Genomic DNA, 15,027 nt, shown 5'->3' with positions numbered 1-15,027 from the left:
GAACTGTGTTTTTCTAAAACCCATGTGTCATGCCTCACACAATTAAGAAAATAAAGGCTATAATATATATGCCTTTTAATGCGACAGACACTGCCGTATATATATATATATATATAAATCAAATTAAGATGCATGACATTCTGTTCACATTGTGCCAATCTGAGTTGAGCGAGTAGTAAATATCTGAGTGAACACTGCTATGCTCATCAGACGGTGATAATACGATACATCAGTAGAAAAAAGCACCAGACAGCCGATGCAGCCGATGCATCGTATCCGACTGTTGCTGCTTTAAAATGATGGCTTCAGGGCAACAGTGTCCTCCTCCGCTCGCATCTACCATTGTCGGTGCTAGTGGAGGAGGTGAGGAAAGGAACCAAGGATGTACACATTGGGAAATGAGAAAGACCGCGTGTGTGTGTGTTGATGGAACACACGCGGTCGACTGGTCCGTCAGTCCGTGTGTGCGAGAGAGATACATACGTTCATTAATCTTCCACGCATGTGTCATAGTGATTTACGTGTGTGTGCGTGTTGTGTTTCCTTGATGTTCAAAAGCAGAGGGAGTAAAATGGCACTTCTGAGTCACAGAGAATCACCGTAACAAAAATCCGTCTTAATGTACAGAGAGGACCCAGAAACAAGAGTAACAAAAGCGTGGTCCAGGAGATCTGTTCCAAAACAAGCATTTTTCTGGTTGATATTCAGAATCATACTTTTCGGGGTTTCTAACAGAACATATTCACACACTGTGTCCGGAAACATTTTTATTTCATTTATCACATTTATATTGTTTGTTTCACACCTTCTTTCTCAATGCTTTCTGTAGTCCCCCCTTAGTCTGAAACCCTTCATCGAAGCGCCTGTCCCTTTAAGCCTCCCACCTGAAGCCCAATTGTGAAAACAATATGGTGCACCTTTATCAAAGTGATCCTCCAGCTGTGGGTGGAGACAGACACAGAGCACATATACATCCCGCACACATCGGAGAAGAAAGGAAAAGCATCATTCTTTATCGATTTGGCACTCAGTGAGCAGCGAGCATTCGGTTCGGGTTTAGGCTAACTGTAGGAGCCAGGTATTGTTGGTGCTCCCTGGTACGCCCCTTTTTTCCTGCCTCTAACGTTAATTGAGTCACATGGTGTTCGTTGGTTTCAATGGGGATAAAAGGGCGTCATCAAGTTTGGTTGGGAAAATGGGAAAGAGAGGGGGTGAGAGACGGAGATTATTATAAAACGATATTAAATATTGCAAACACCGATACTCATATAAATGTACTTTAAATTAAAACTAAAGTGAACGGTTACCGCATCCGGATGTCATTGAATCAAAGCGCGTCCGCGGATTTCTCCCCTACTCAGCCTCTCGGTGACACTAAGCAAACCACGTCGCCTACACTAACCATGCAAGTTATGCTAGAATATTTTAACCGTACACAGCTGGTGGAATGTGGAATTCACAGAGTAAAGTACAGTAAGTGGTTAAAACGTAGCTAACGTTAGCTTGCTAACAGCTAGCCGCTTGGTAGACATAGGGTGCCAAAATGATCCTTTAACATGCTGATGTTTTTAGCTAGCCACGTTTCAAGCGGCACCCTCCAGTTCTGAAAAGTGAGGCAGTGTCCTTAAAACCATTTTCCTGATGTTTACCTCTGGTAACAAAAGGAAGTCAGATTGAATGAGTCCACGAGAAAATAACCTACTTCTCACTTGATTTATTACATCGCCAAACATTGTAAACATTGGTTAATGGTGTCAACCGCTAGCTTACGGTTTTCCAATTCACCATGAGGTTTATTTAAATGATGCTTCTCTTTAGATTAAAATAGGCCATAAAGCATGGTATCCTTTAGGGGGCGGGGCAACCTCGTGATTGAAAGGTTGCTGAGGCTACCAGAGCTACGCACGCCGTTTCTACTCCACACCTTCTCTCCAATGGTCACCTCTGTTCACTGCTTTTGAAAAGCATACCCGGCTAAAACTCAAAGAATCAAAATGGCAGTCCCAATGACCACATTCTCTGCCTTTATACGGTTCATGGTTTAATCCTCGATCTCGTCATAAAAACATCAACCCAAAGCATCCGCCAAAAGTGCCACAGTCTTCAGATTGAAGCACACACCTTCATGTTTGAGTCTGCGCGCTCTCCTTCAGCGATCAACATGGAGGCACAGCACGGGGCGGTGTTAAAAGGGCAATTGTCACGAGTTTTGAGATGGCCCATTTCAATTAATATCGACCTGGCTCGTGTGTCACATACGCAGCAGCCAGTCTGCTGTGGGGAGGCTTCCTCAATTCATCACAGCGCTGGAGCCTCGGCTGAAATCAGCCGAAAGGCCATAATCTGAAGCTGAATATCTTCGCTGAGTGGCAGAGACAAGAGTACACTGACTCAAGCATTAGGAATCAAGCAGACTTTGCAATCCAAAAATACATATTTTTCCATTTATGAAAGAAAAATCAAGCCGAACCGTCCCCTGAATCTATTTCTGCCACTGATAGAAAGCCCTTTGCGGTTTTAAGGGCCAGTAAAACGTAACGCAGTCCTCATAAAGAGACAGTTCTTTCTTATCTACTGAGTTATGTCCTCCATAAAACCCACAAAAACAGGTGGGAGGCGGCTCTCTCTCCTCGGTCCTTTTACCTTCTTACTTTCACACACTATTGAAGACTCAGCACATTGACTTAAAAAAAAATCCTAAGTACTAAGAGGTAAGAAGTAAGCTGGTGCAGACACTCTCTGCTTCGTCTGAGTCACACTGTTCCACTGAACAATGCTCCTGTTTTTCTCATTATAATGCAGATCAACTAGATAAACGGCGCTCTTTAAAATACTGTGTGGTGTGTGGTGTGTGTGTGTGTGTGTGTGTGTGTGTGTGTGTGTGCTTGAAATTCAATTTGTGTCCAAACGGCGCCCTCTGTGGGTCATTTACCAAAACTACAGCAATGTCAGGAGTAGGCTTTTCCTCACTGCACGCATGTTTAGTTGCACATCATTAGCTAAATCTGTCCCTTAAAAAAGGGGCACATGTACAAGTTGTTGTGATTTCTGAACCGTTCACCTGATTTGAATGTAAATACCCTCAAATTTAAGCACATCGTTGATTGTTCCTTCTTGAATCCGTTGCGGTGGTATACAGAGCCAAATTGATGAAAATTGAGTCAATGTCTATTTATGGACCTGACTGCATATTCACTAGCTCAGTAGCATGAAAGGTCAGATCACATACATCACATCCTGTCAAATTGTACAATAATACTGCTACACATGAATGGCAGCAATAGGAACTTAGGAAATAGACCTTCCTGTTCTGCTGTGTAACTCCGCCCGATGCTACATTGATGGACTCAAATAAGGTACAAACACACCCAGAGGAAGATGAAGAAAAGAAACATCTCTAACGGATGGGGGTTGTGAATGTGGAGTGTGCGTTCCATAGTGGAGACCTGGAGGCTGTCTCAGTAGTCGAGTCCAAACGTTCCCATTCCTACACAAACATGAACAAACACAAATCAGTGCGATGGCTTCAACACTCACAATCTCCCCATGATGTCATGTCCTGTCGCATATTTCATATCACACAACTGCTTTTATTGTCAAACATGTTTTCCTCTGTGTCCGGGTATCTGTAATTAGCACACCATAGTATTTTGATTCATTGATGTACTCACTTTCATCTCTGTCGCCACATTATCGCAAAAACATATTATTTCCTATTTCCAGACCTAGAATCTGTTATGTATTATGAAAGGACCAACGGAAAAGGTGAGTGAACGGATGTCATTTGTATGTTTTTATGTGTGTGTGTGAGAAAAATGGTGTGGTTCTTGATTTTACTGCTCGTAATGTCCACGGTCACAGTGGACAGTCCACACGCCGTGGAGACTGAGACACAAATCACTCAGTGAAATATTTGGTTCAGCTCTTTTTGAGGCCAGTCAGCTGGCGATGACAGCGTGCTGTCGTCTAAAGTGGCTCTTCTGTAACAGCGAGAGACCCCGGGGAGAGAATCTTCATTCTAACGAGAGTCATCGATGCAACGCGATTACAACTGATGACGGGCGAACACTCTGCACTATAGAACTAACAGGGAATATCTGTGTGTTGACAGTGTGTTTAGTGATTGTCAGTGTGTGTGCGTGTGTGTTTGTTTACAGCAAAGGGAGGTTCACAGTTGTTTATGAAAGAGAATCTATAGGACAAACGTGCCGGAGAGGCCACAGGAATAACAGGAACGCCAATAGAGAAGAAAAGAGAAAACTGCTGAACTCGCTGTAGCACCGTGGGATAAGTCTGGTCATATTATGCTTCTATAACGTCAACAAATTCTATGAAAAGACCAAAACCACGAATAATGAATTCATGAATTCCCCCCTACTAACAAGCAAATTGCATCCAAACACTGTTTGGAAATGATTGCAGGAAATTGTCTCCAAAAAATGTACTATTTACTCCTGTTTGAGTGCTGTTTGCCAAGAACTGCCGTGTGCAGCTGTTTTCGATGTGCAGGAATCATTGGGGTTGAGGCTGCAGGCCTGATACTCAGAGAAGGCCTAACGCATTGTTGGTTTGGTTTCTTTCACAGGATTTTCTGACAATGACAAAGAGCCAACCGTTGCCTAATCGTGGTTTGTAAAAGTGAGTTTCAATTGGAGATTGAGTGTCGATTTTTAATTACCTGGGTGGGGAAGCTTGTTCGCCTGAGTGTAAGGTCTGCAAAGAAAGAAAAAAAAAAGACTCTTTTCAGAATATCTGCCAATTACAATTGTCTCAAAGCAAATTTAAGGCGAGTGAATGATCAAGTTTGTATGGTCGTAAAACTCACCTACGACATGGTCCTTGGCATGAACTTTAGTCCAGAACTGAGCATCCTGCCTGAAACAGTTCGACACAGCCATATTTTAGTCAACAATGCCAACTCTCGAAAGCAATAATGAAACATTTCAAAATGTTAAAATCAGCTCAATAAAAACAAATCGGGGCTGAAAGAAGGCAAGACTGTAATCTGAAAAAGATGTTATCAATTTGCGAGAGGTTCACAGACCATACACTATTATAAAGGACTTAATAAAGCTACATTTCACATTCATTTTCCTCAAAGTAACACCGTTGTTAGTTCCTCTCAGACTATTAATTTCTCAAAGAATCTATAAAAAAATGATTTTGTCATTTGACCTTTGAAACTAAGTGTGGACTGAAAAATACCTTCTCTTTTTTTCCTCGGCTACTGCTTTGACTTGGAAAAAAAAGAGAAGAAAGAGGACACAATAAGCTTCATGACGTTGCAAGTTTATCATGTGAGAAAATAAAGATTATTTGTCATACCTTTCCTGTGTGAAACCACAACCACGAGTGCCACCACGGCGAGAAACAACACTCCGGCCGAGAAGGAGCCCAACACCAGAGGCCAGTCCACAGCGGGCAAATCTGAAGACATCATCAGTCGGACTCATTTTCTTTCCTTTTACCTCCTGCCAGTTGCAATTACAAACAGATTATAACACCCAAATAGAATAATGACATGTTGTTGTAGTTCTACCTGTTGGCGATGGATCGGGAAATCCTGTAAAGATGAGAAAAGAACCAAACATTCACATTTCATGTCAGATTGTGCTTCAATAAGACCACACACAAACCGCGCCTGCGTGAATCTGCACCTCTGGTTACAGCCAATGGGAGGCTGCGCTCTGACTTTGCCCACTGGCTTCCCAGCGGCACATCGTACTGGCACTGGTAAGAAGCCACTGGGGTGTCCTGGACAGGCACTTGGAAGGTGACCTGATGGTTGGCGGCGCGTTGAGTGGCGACAGGAACGTTGGAAGCAGCCGGGTAGAGGGAAAACACAGCGCCGGGATAGGCGGGCGGGCCCGTGCAGCGCAAACGCCACGCGCCCGTCTGCTGCTGGAGGACGAGGGTGGGAACCGGCAAGGCGTCTGGAAGCAACATCACGTGAAAAACATCAGCCAGAATTTACAATATGGATGTTGTTCTTGAGGCAAAAGAGAGACAAATTCCACCCTCTAAAAAGTGAATATTTGTGTTATATAATTATAAGTTGAACATGTTTGTGTCATTGGGATAAAAGAAGCAATTAAAGCCAATAAAATATGTCAAGTGATTTTAAAAACACAACAATTGATTGTTAAAAGCAAAAAAACGTTTCAATACTATTCCCAAATGTGAAAACCACATTAAAAGGTGCATCAGTTAAATTAAAAACGCATGAAAACATAATCACAGCACAACGATTGATTGACTTGGAGCAATTGAATCAAAAGAACATAATATTAAGCAATATATCTCAATGTAGCGACAAGATAAACAACAGGGATGCTGAGGGTTGGGCTCCATTGGGTGTGTGGGTCATCCTCACCTGTGATAGTGATGTGAACCACGTTACTGACGCTCGAGTTGACCAACGACCCTCTTGTGACCTGGTAAATGCACTTGTAGCCTCCCCCCTCTCCTCCGCTCACCGGCCCCACGCTGAAGACCCCCGGCTGGGGTCCGGCGCTCGACCCCCGACTGGACCGAGGCTCGAGGACGACCGGCGGCGGCGGCCCCGTCCGCTCGGCGGCCCCCAGCAGGAGGAAGGTCAGCGCCTCGCCGTGGCTCGGCCGGGAGCGGGACCCGGAGGGGACGGGGGCCGAGCACGTGAAGGACAGCGTGTCCCCGCGCTTTACCGCGCCGCCGGGCGGATCCACGGACAACACGGGAGGGGGCAACGAGCAGGCGGGGGCAGTACCTGGGAGAGAAAGGGAGAAGGGCCCATGATCTCCACAACATTGCTCCCTTGGCACAGCAGTCATGTGAGCCATGCGAGAGAAGAAAAATAGTTGGCCCCAGTTGCCAAACACGCTTCCTTTTTTTAACCGTCACCCGGGGAAGCTGCGCACACATTGTGTTTGATGTTTCTGTGTGTAGGTGTGGGGTTTCTATATGAAGCGCAGGATGTAACCACTGCTGGCTGCACACACCCACAGAGCCGAGGACAATGAGGCACCGCGGCGAGCACCTGCATGCAACGGTGTTGTTCTGTGGGAGGGGGGGGTCGGGGGTCGGAGCGCAGTGGAAGGAAGTGTTTATTATGTTATACCACGCATCGGATCACTTGGGGGGGTGCAGACTGAACGGAGGCGCTGCACACAAACTTCCACGTCAAAGCGGAAACGGGGCAGATCCACTACTGGATCGGAGTCGGCCTGCGTCAGGACCCGGAGGTTTGAATCAGCCGATGCCCCATTTGGATCAAGAAATGCATTTGAACAACAAACTCAAGACTCAGACTCACCCTTTGGGGTTTCCAACTTCAGATAGGGACTGAACGGACTGTAAGGAGAACCCTGCTCCAGGTAGAGACAGCAGAAGAGCCGGACCGAATCCCACTCACTGACTCTCACAGTGAAGAGAACCTCCTCAGCGCTGGACTGCAGCTCTCGAGAGTCCACCTCAACGAGCAAAGGAACACACACAGAGGAGATAGAAACCCCAGCGTCCCCATGGAAGCACAAGACACCAGACACACCCTCCTAAATACAACATATACCTTCTCTCTGTTCTCCCGGAATAACATGAACGTATCCCCCCGGTGGCCCGCTGGTGCCCGGCAAGCCACAACCGTGGCGCACTTTGACCTTGAATGGATGAAAAGTGTCGGCGGCGGCGGCGGCGGCAGGGGAGCGGCGGTAGAAGCAGAAGCTGAAAGCCTTCCTGCAGGGAGAAGGAGGAGGGTCTCACAGTTGTACTGTGACTGGTGATTGCAGTTGTGCTAAACATCACAATGAAATTCCAAAAGAGAGATTTTGAGGGTAACTCCAATATTTAGTCAACTTACAACAAGCATGGTTGTTTGTGTTGATTATACATTCAATGGTTGTTTGCTCCTTCTTTAACCCCCCAACAAACAGCAAGTATAGATACTTGTGGTTGAAATATGTTGTTCTTAGAGAAAAGTTAATCAAATCTCAGCGATGAATTTAGTTCATTTAGAAACATCTAAGTTGCGACACCTACCCCAGAGCTGTAGAGAAGTGAATAACAGAAATATCCAGAGGGATTGTCCACCACAAGCAACCTGCATCTTTGACATATGAAGAAGACTGGATAGTGAAAGAAGGCACATACAAGCTTCTCTCTCTCTCTCTCGCTCTCTCGCTGTGTCCCCCTCGCTCTGTTTTCTTAATACGTATCACATCCTCTTGAAGACCGAGCGATTGGAGGAAGTTGAAAGTTGCAAACACATTTCCTTTTTTGGTCTGATGATGATGAGAATAAGTGTTGCAGGTCCTGTTTCTTTAGTAACCCACATATATCGAAATATTTAGGAGACACGGCAGATTCAGAACCCCCCCCCCCCCCCCCATGTCACGTGGCATTGTCAGGATGCCTGATAATAATGGAGTGGTGGAATTTAACTAAGTGATTATTTAGTTGAGTGTCATACTAAAAGATGTCTGATCTGCCGCCATCTAGTGTAAAGGTAGAAGGTTGCCACCAAGTAAAACTTGACCTTGATGGATCTGTTATTGTTCATCATGTTTTGTTGTTATTGGTGGAATAGAAAGAGTGCAGAGAGAGTACCACACCGCGGGCCTCTGCAGCGAGCAGGCAGCGACGTCTGCAAGTCAAGGAAATTGGATGACAGAGACCAAGAATTTGCTCACTGAGTGAACAATATGTTTATAAACTGTATCAACAACCGCAAACAAGAATCACTGGAAAGCAGATTTAGTTTGGAGTAGGATTTCAGTTCACTTCACGGATCAAATTTGTCAAGAACAAGAAGAAACAGATTTTTCAGATCACATTGGCAAAATGAGAGATCACATTTTATAACCAATTCACCAAAAGAGTGATTGCTTGTACTTGTGAGGCCAGTTAGAGAAGTGCAGGTACGTGCATCAGAGGGATCAGGGGGCAGCAATATCAGAACCTTCCGAAACACGGCGTCTACGTTTCAGAGATCCACATTGGCTCCGCATCAAATGTGGGATTAACAGGATTACACATGGGTTCGTGTTTTACAGCAGAAACACGCATGAACGGGGAAGCACAGACTCAGAAGAAATAAACAGAACGGCTACCGGTGGGGAGTTTTGGAGGAAGATGAGCTTTGTTCTTTGGAATATCAACGATGCATCACAGAAAAAAAATTAAAAAATCCCCTCATTTTAACCATGACATTACAAGACATTCATGCAAACCCCGAAACACGTTGTTCGCACTTGAAACCCGGTTAACGTGCAGCTGATACCGAGATAAAAAGGCCTGGCACCATGTTTCAATGTCTCATGATAAATCCTGAGGACTAATCTGAGTATTGTATTCTGAATACTTGGATTACTTCCACTTTGAATTGCATTTTATAAGTGTAGGAATGCGGGCATCAAATCCTGCTCACTAAACAGGCCTGTTCTGGTGTGTTCTTCTGTTAGGCCCCAGTCTAACACCTTCTTGTGTTTGTAGTCCCGGACTGCATACTACAAAAATCCAACCGCTGTTTTAAGCGGACACAAGCTCATTTTAGCTAACGTTAGCCAGCATGTCACACAGGGCCAATCAGGAGGTTGGTTGGTGGCAAGCAGAGGTTGCACTTGATGTAGGGTTCTTTGTAGGAGTCATTTATATTCTTTTCTAGCACCAAAAATTGGGATAATGTAGGAAATAAGGCAGTGAGTCGTATGACCACATGGTACACACGTGCTGCTGTGAACATGAGGACAGGGGCGACACCGTCGTGTAATTCATTCATTTCAACAATGTAACTGTATTCTGAATACCATCCGTTTAAATTGTAACTGTAACGGAATGCCGTTACACCTCATTTGTATTCTAAATACGTAACGCCGTTACTCCCCAACACTGACTCAGCTAATGTGACGTGGTTGGTAGCTAATTTGAGCTCTATTTTTTTTTAGCCAAAAAATCCCATTCGCTTCTTCTTCAAAGGAACCAGTGCACAAAATACTTCGTCCCTGCACGACGTCATTGCAATATAACGTTACAACGGGGTGACCAGCGAAAGCGTGCGGCTTGGGACGCGACATGTCCTCCTCTCACGGTGCATCGGCGTCAAGCAGCAGCAGCATCCGCGTGTCGGACGCGCGCTCAGCCGGAGCGGGTTCCCGACCACGTGACGCTGGGCTGGGTCACGCCGCGGTAGAACCGACTTCTTCTTCTTCTTCTCATTAAAGAGATGGACGAAGAGCCGCAGAGTCTACTGACATTCGTGAGGAAACTCAGAGAGGTGTTCGACGCGTGCGACTCGGACTCGGACGGGTTGGTGCGCGTTGCGCACTTTGCGCAGTTGGGCGCTCAGTTCGGACGAGCGGAACAGGTGACAACATGCGTCTTTCGCTTCGGGGGTCTTTTGGGGGCTCAGCTAAAGGGTTTTCGTCCGCCACTCAACTTCTACAGGCGACCGAGCAACTAAACAAAGATCTTTTTTTTTAAATAAAAATAAAAATAGAAGAGAAAAAAAACAAACTGCGTAATCTGCTCCCAGATGACGTTTCACGTCTCTTTTTGACCATGAACCAGCGGTGGAAGCTGATGGAGGAAAAACAAATCGTTGTTTCTTAATGCAGGGGGAGCAGTCGGCATATTTGTATACAAAAGGTCTAATCATTCATCTCGGACCTGGAAGTTGTTTGTTGGAAACGTTGTGGCTGTTTGGAGTCTGGAACCATGCGATTCTCTCTTGATGGTGCTGTAGGAGATATTTTATGTGTAATCCGTTAATCGCATTGTCTAATTAACAATGCTTTGCAGGACAGGAATTTCTTTGTTATTGTGTTCTTCTGCTTGAATGGACAATGAAGTCAGTGGCCCCAAACTTACTCTGCATCAGTGGCCCTTTGATTCATGCTTTTTAAAAATGTATCTGACTAATGGCCACCACAGGTGTAATGTGCCAGATATTGCCAGGATACAACATTCAAACAAAGAAGGAGCTCTATGTATAGAGTATGGTGTAACAGGTGTGACTGCTGACGCATGTCGTCTATCTGCTGAATTGAACATGCTAACCAGCTCGCTTCCTGTCCTGTTAGACCACGTGTACCTCAATGGGCCATAGTGAGTCCTATAGCCACTATATGACGGTGTCTGTTTTATGGATCATTTTGCAAGTCGACTCAGGACACTTTGATAGTGTAGTCTTTCTAATTGCAGACTTTGATTGTATGACAAAACGTGGGTGAAAAATAGTGTAATCGTGGCACAAAGCAAATGGAGTCAAACCCTTTTTTTTCTCTCCCCGGTGACCACTTACATATTTCCTAGCACTCTAAACGAAGGCCTCGCGTCCAACATGAGGAGAAAACAATTGAGTATATTTCCTCCTTGAGGAATAGTTTATTAAAAAAAGACATGTGTCACATCTTCGGGGCAGCTTATCGAGACGAAGCGCTGAGTCTGCCATGTGTGAGGAATATTACGAGTTTATATTTTGGATGCTTTTGTCAGTGCATGTGTAACAGAGGACCTCCCTGGTGGTTGGCCGTGGCGCCGGGGGAGCTGAACTCTGCGGTTGATTGGCTCCCCAGCGTCGCGTTGCTCACCTGCAGGAACATTGTGGAGACGCTGATGAGTTCCTTCGGGGGGGGGGGGGGGGGGGGGGAGCTTCCCGCTGACCTGTGGAAAAGATTCACAGGGAAAAGTAGAAGTCACATTAGCTCTTTGTTGTTCAGCATGATATAAACGGGTCAATCTTGTTCTAGTGATTCGACCCTTTACTTCTTTTGGTTGAAAACGACTCAAGGTTAACACGCAAAAAAACATCTATTCTATGATCATGTGACCCACAGTGGATTCAGAGAGCAGAGTGCGCACAGTTAATGGACTTGGTTTCTACTTTCTAATAAGCCTTAATCATCCCCAATGGGTAATTCCCACAAGGTTTCATTCAATATAGATACAATTCCTTGGTTGTCCTCTAATGACCCGAATTAAGAAAACCTCTAAATGTGCTCATCAGCAGCTTAGTACATGTGACCAAGCTACCACATTAACGGTTATGTGACGTGCACGTTTATATTTCCAATAAAAGGCAACGCTCATTATAGATGTGGTGTTGACACCGTTTTGAGGTCAAAGTTCACTGTGACCTCACGTCCGTCCCATTTGGGCTTCACATAGTTCATACACTAATCATGTCAATTTCACACAGACGTCGAATCGATGTAAAGTGATACACCACAGATTGGCAGAGGCATTGAACAGCAAATCTGTCATTCTATTTTTAAACCTTTAAACCTAAAATGACCACGTTGTTTTTGTTTCCCTTGCAAAATCTCTGCTAGTATTAGTGCAGTTTAATCTGAAATGCCTGCGGGTACGTTGCAAAGAGAACAATGCATCATTCAGCCGTGGTGCAGAGCGCTGATGTGGGAGGATGGTGAGCCAGCTCAGAACATCCATTTAAAAGACGTAACTGGTCCAACCGATGCAAAGTCTGACAAGAAAGTGAAGACAAAAGGGTTACATTCTGAAAATTATGGATAACCACCATTTTTAATAAAAATGTGTAACAAAGACTATTAAACTAAAAATAAAAAAAACACGACAATACGTTTGTTCATTTAGATTTGAGTCAGGCAAACCAGAAAAACACCCACAAACTACTTGACTTAAATATATATCTCTTAACTTCAATTGAATCTTAGTCCCCCCTACGACGTGGCAGCCACTTGGTACAGTCCTCCTATCTTTCTTGTCTGATTTATTTTGTCCTGATGCTTTTATGAACAAAGGGGTTGTTTTTCAAATGTGGGTGTTGGATCCTAACATCACATGTTGGGTCTATGTTCCGTATGTCATGGGAAATTGGCATCGTGTCGTGCTGGCCTCAGTGTGATTTTTTGCAGAGTGTTTGCATTGATAATGAGAAGAAGGTTGGTGCAGCACGAGATGATAACTCTCTGATATCCTTAATTCGGTTGGTGATGAGCAACCTTCTGCAGCGCTCTTCATCTCCGCACAGAGAGAGTGAGTCATGTACTTCAGCCAGCTGTCTGTCGGCTGCTTTAATGATTCAGTGGGAGGCACAGACCTGCATTAACACTCACATATATACATATATATATATATGGACATGTATAGTGTACACACGCACAATTTCAATAACCTTCAGACACCAATATGTTCCTATAACTGAATTTCTGCACTGACTATAATAGATTTTCTTTTTTCACAGCACACACTTTGAGTCGGCTTGGCAACGCACACGTTTCTTAAGCCAGTGGTGCGCCAATAAATAAAACACAGCCTCAAACCTGAAAAAACACTCATTTCGCTTTCAATCATTCACAAAAAGGTTCAACAGTAGATGACATATCTTATAAAGATTCGGCTGATTGTGTAAGGCAAAGAAACCATATGATCTGACGGTCGTCCTTCAATCAAAGGATCAAGCCACTTAACCCCAAATTGGTTCCACACGTTGAGCGGGGGGAATGTTAGTGACGGCCAGGTGGCTCTGTGAGTGGGGGCTCCTGTCATCGGTGTGAATGGGTGTCATGTCGACGATGCACTCGCAAAGCCCCTTTTTCATCATGCAAAACAAATGTTTGTATAGTGTTTCAACAAAACCGCCCCCCCCCCGACAGAAAAGTGTTTGGTCACCTTTTGTCTCCGTTGACCTCTCCTCAGGCCAAGAGGTTGGCCGGATGTCTGCACCCCGACTCTCACGGGAGGATCGACTTCAAAGACTTCTGCCGCGGTGTTTTCACCATGAAAGGTCAGGAAGTAACAAGCGTGCGCGCTGCTTTAGGCCACGTTCCTGTAGCTTGCTCCCTTAAGAACAGGCTAGTTGTATTAACTTACATCCCTACAATAATCAGAAGGTTGCATATCCTTTCAGGTGTTTTTATGTATTTCCCATTTAGCTGCTTAGCTAAGAGCATCGGCCCTGCTAATGCTGCTTTATGCCAACTCATCATATGTCCTCTTCCCCGGGTCTGTTTCTCTTTGTATTCCGCCCAGACTGGGAGTCTGTGCAAAACCAGGTCAGCGTACCCACCACCAGGACAACGAGGGCACAGGAGGGGGACCCCCAGCTACAGGGCCCACAAATTAGGCTTCTAGTACTGCATGGCTGAGTGTTATTATGTGGACCTGGCATCAATAATATAATGTTCGTTTAACATTAGATTTCCTTTACGTCAGTTTGTCATGAAACCCAAGTGAAGGCTACTCCTTGAGTGCATTGTTTTATAGAAACAAAATCTATCAAATTAAAATGGCATAGTGATGGAATGATCAGCTGTTATGAAAAACAATGCCGACCAAAAAGCCTCTGCAGCATTCTCAGCCCAGGAAAAGACTCTCCTGAAAATCATGTATTTGCTCTGTCCCAAATAATCAAGGAACAGAGGCCATATATGATAGGACATACAAGATGTACCCCTAGACCAATGTGTTCGATGTTCCATGGGTTAAAGTTTAAAAATTACCTTATGCAGGAGAAACATTGTGACATATGTATATTGCTATGTTTCCAAATTCATCCGTGTGTGCTTTTAACAGAAAGCCCATCACATTTTTTTTTAAACCACCAGCTCGGATGCAAATCGATTGCGGTGCAGAAGCCCAGACAGACCGAGACGAGTCATGCATGTTGGTGTTTTTTTTTTTCTTCTTTTCTGTGCAGGTTACGTTGGAGGCTCAACAAAGAAAAGCGGTGCGTGGTCCATCCCCGGGCCTTATGATGACAAGGCTGAGAGCTGCTATTTGGTACGATTTTAAAACGTACTTTGATGCAATTTACTTTGGTCCTGAATCTGGACCAGACATGAATCTGCGTCAATGCTGCGCTTACATCTTAAGTGATTATCAGCACTGCAGCACATTAAGTGAGCAGCAGGTGAATTATGTTACGTTTAGTAATCATGGATTTTATGGAAATAACGTCAGTGGCAGCTTCCTGTGACTGGCGGTTGTAGAGGATTCCCAGTATACTGTCAGAGGCTTAACAATAACTTATGGATATATGTAACAAATATTGGTGTGGCCCTAAAAAATCATTAA

The 15,027-nt window shown here is 44.7% G+C and overlaps 2 protein-coding genes across 4 annotated transcripts in view; one reads left to right on the top strand and one right to left on the bottom strand.

Moving 5' to 3' along the window:
• Window positions 1–125: 125 nt before the first annotated feature.
• On the bottom strand, window positions 126–8,153 carry LOC119217694 (immunoglobulin superfamily member 1-like). The gene is made up of 11 exons (XM_037471544.2): window positions 8,014–8,153; window positions 7,547–7,710; window positions 7,292–7,448; window positions 6,374–6,745; window positions 5,658–5,933; window positions 5,540–5,563; window positions 5,326–5,427; window positions 5,206–5,236; window positions 4,826–4,875; window positions 4,679–4,713; window positions 126–3,487 (listed from the first exon to the last, which is right to left on the bottom strand). Exons 1-11 carry the CDS (start codon window positions 8,120–8,122, stop codon window positions 3,398–3,400), a joined length of 1,410 nt encoding a protein of 469 aa, XP_037327441.2. The 5' UTR covers window positions 8,123–8,153; the 3' UTR covers window positions 126–3,397.
• A 2,027-nt stretch (window positions 8,154–10,180) lies between these two features.
• Window positions 10,181–15,027, top strand: part of rab11fip4b (RAB11 family interacting protein 4 (class II) b) — a 49,095-nt gene continuing 44,248 nt past the window's right edge. For all 3 annotated transcript variants that reach the window (XM_037471541.2, XM_037471542.2, XM_037471540.2), the window contains exons 1-3: window positions 10,181–10,336; window positions 13,651–13,738; window positions 14,651–14,733. In XM_037471541.2, the coding sequence (XP_037327438.2) occupies window positions 10,196–10,336; window positions 13,651–13,738; window positions 14,651–14,733 (312 nt within the window). In that variant the 5' untranslated portion in view covers window positions 10,181–10,195. The remainder of the gene's footprint in view (window positions 10,337–13,650; window positions 13,739–14,650; window positions 14,734–15,027) is intronic.

This window comes from Pungitius pungitius, chromosome 9, assembly GCF_949316345.1.
Source record: "Pungitius pungitius chromosome 9, fPunPun2.1, whole genome shotgun sequence".
Classification (NCBI taxonomy): Eukaryota; Metazoa; Chordata; class Actinopteri; order Perciformes; family Gasterosteidae; genus Pungitius; species Pungitius pungitius.
This window is presented reverse-complemented; position numbering and strand designations above follow the sequence as displayed.

What these genes read in the sequence shown, in the direction of transcription:
- LOC119217694 (XM_037471544.2), bottom strand. Translation starts at nt 8,122, where the DNA reads ATGTGCCTTCTTTCACTATCCAGTCTTCTTCATATGTCAAAGATGCAG. An exon ending in GGTTCACATCACTATCACAG is followed by an intron (nt 5,934 to 6,373) that starts GTGAGGATGACC and finishes TGTTGCTTCCAG; the next exon opens with ACGCCTTGCCGGTTCCCACC. An exon ending in TGCCAAGGACCATGTCGTAG is followed by an intron (nt 4,714 to 4,825) that starts GTGAGTTTTACG and finishes CTTTCTTTGCAG; the next exon opens with ACCTTACACTCAGGCGAACA.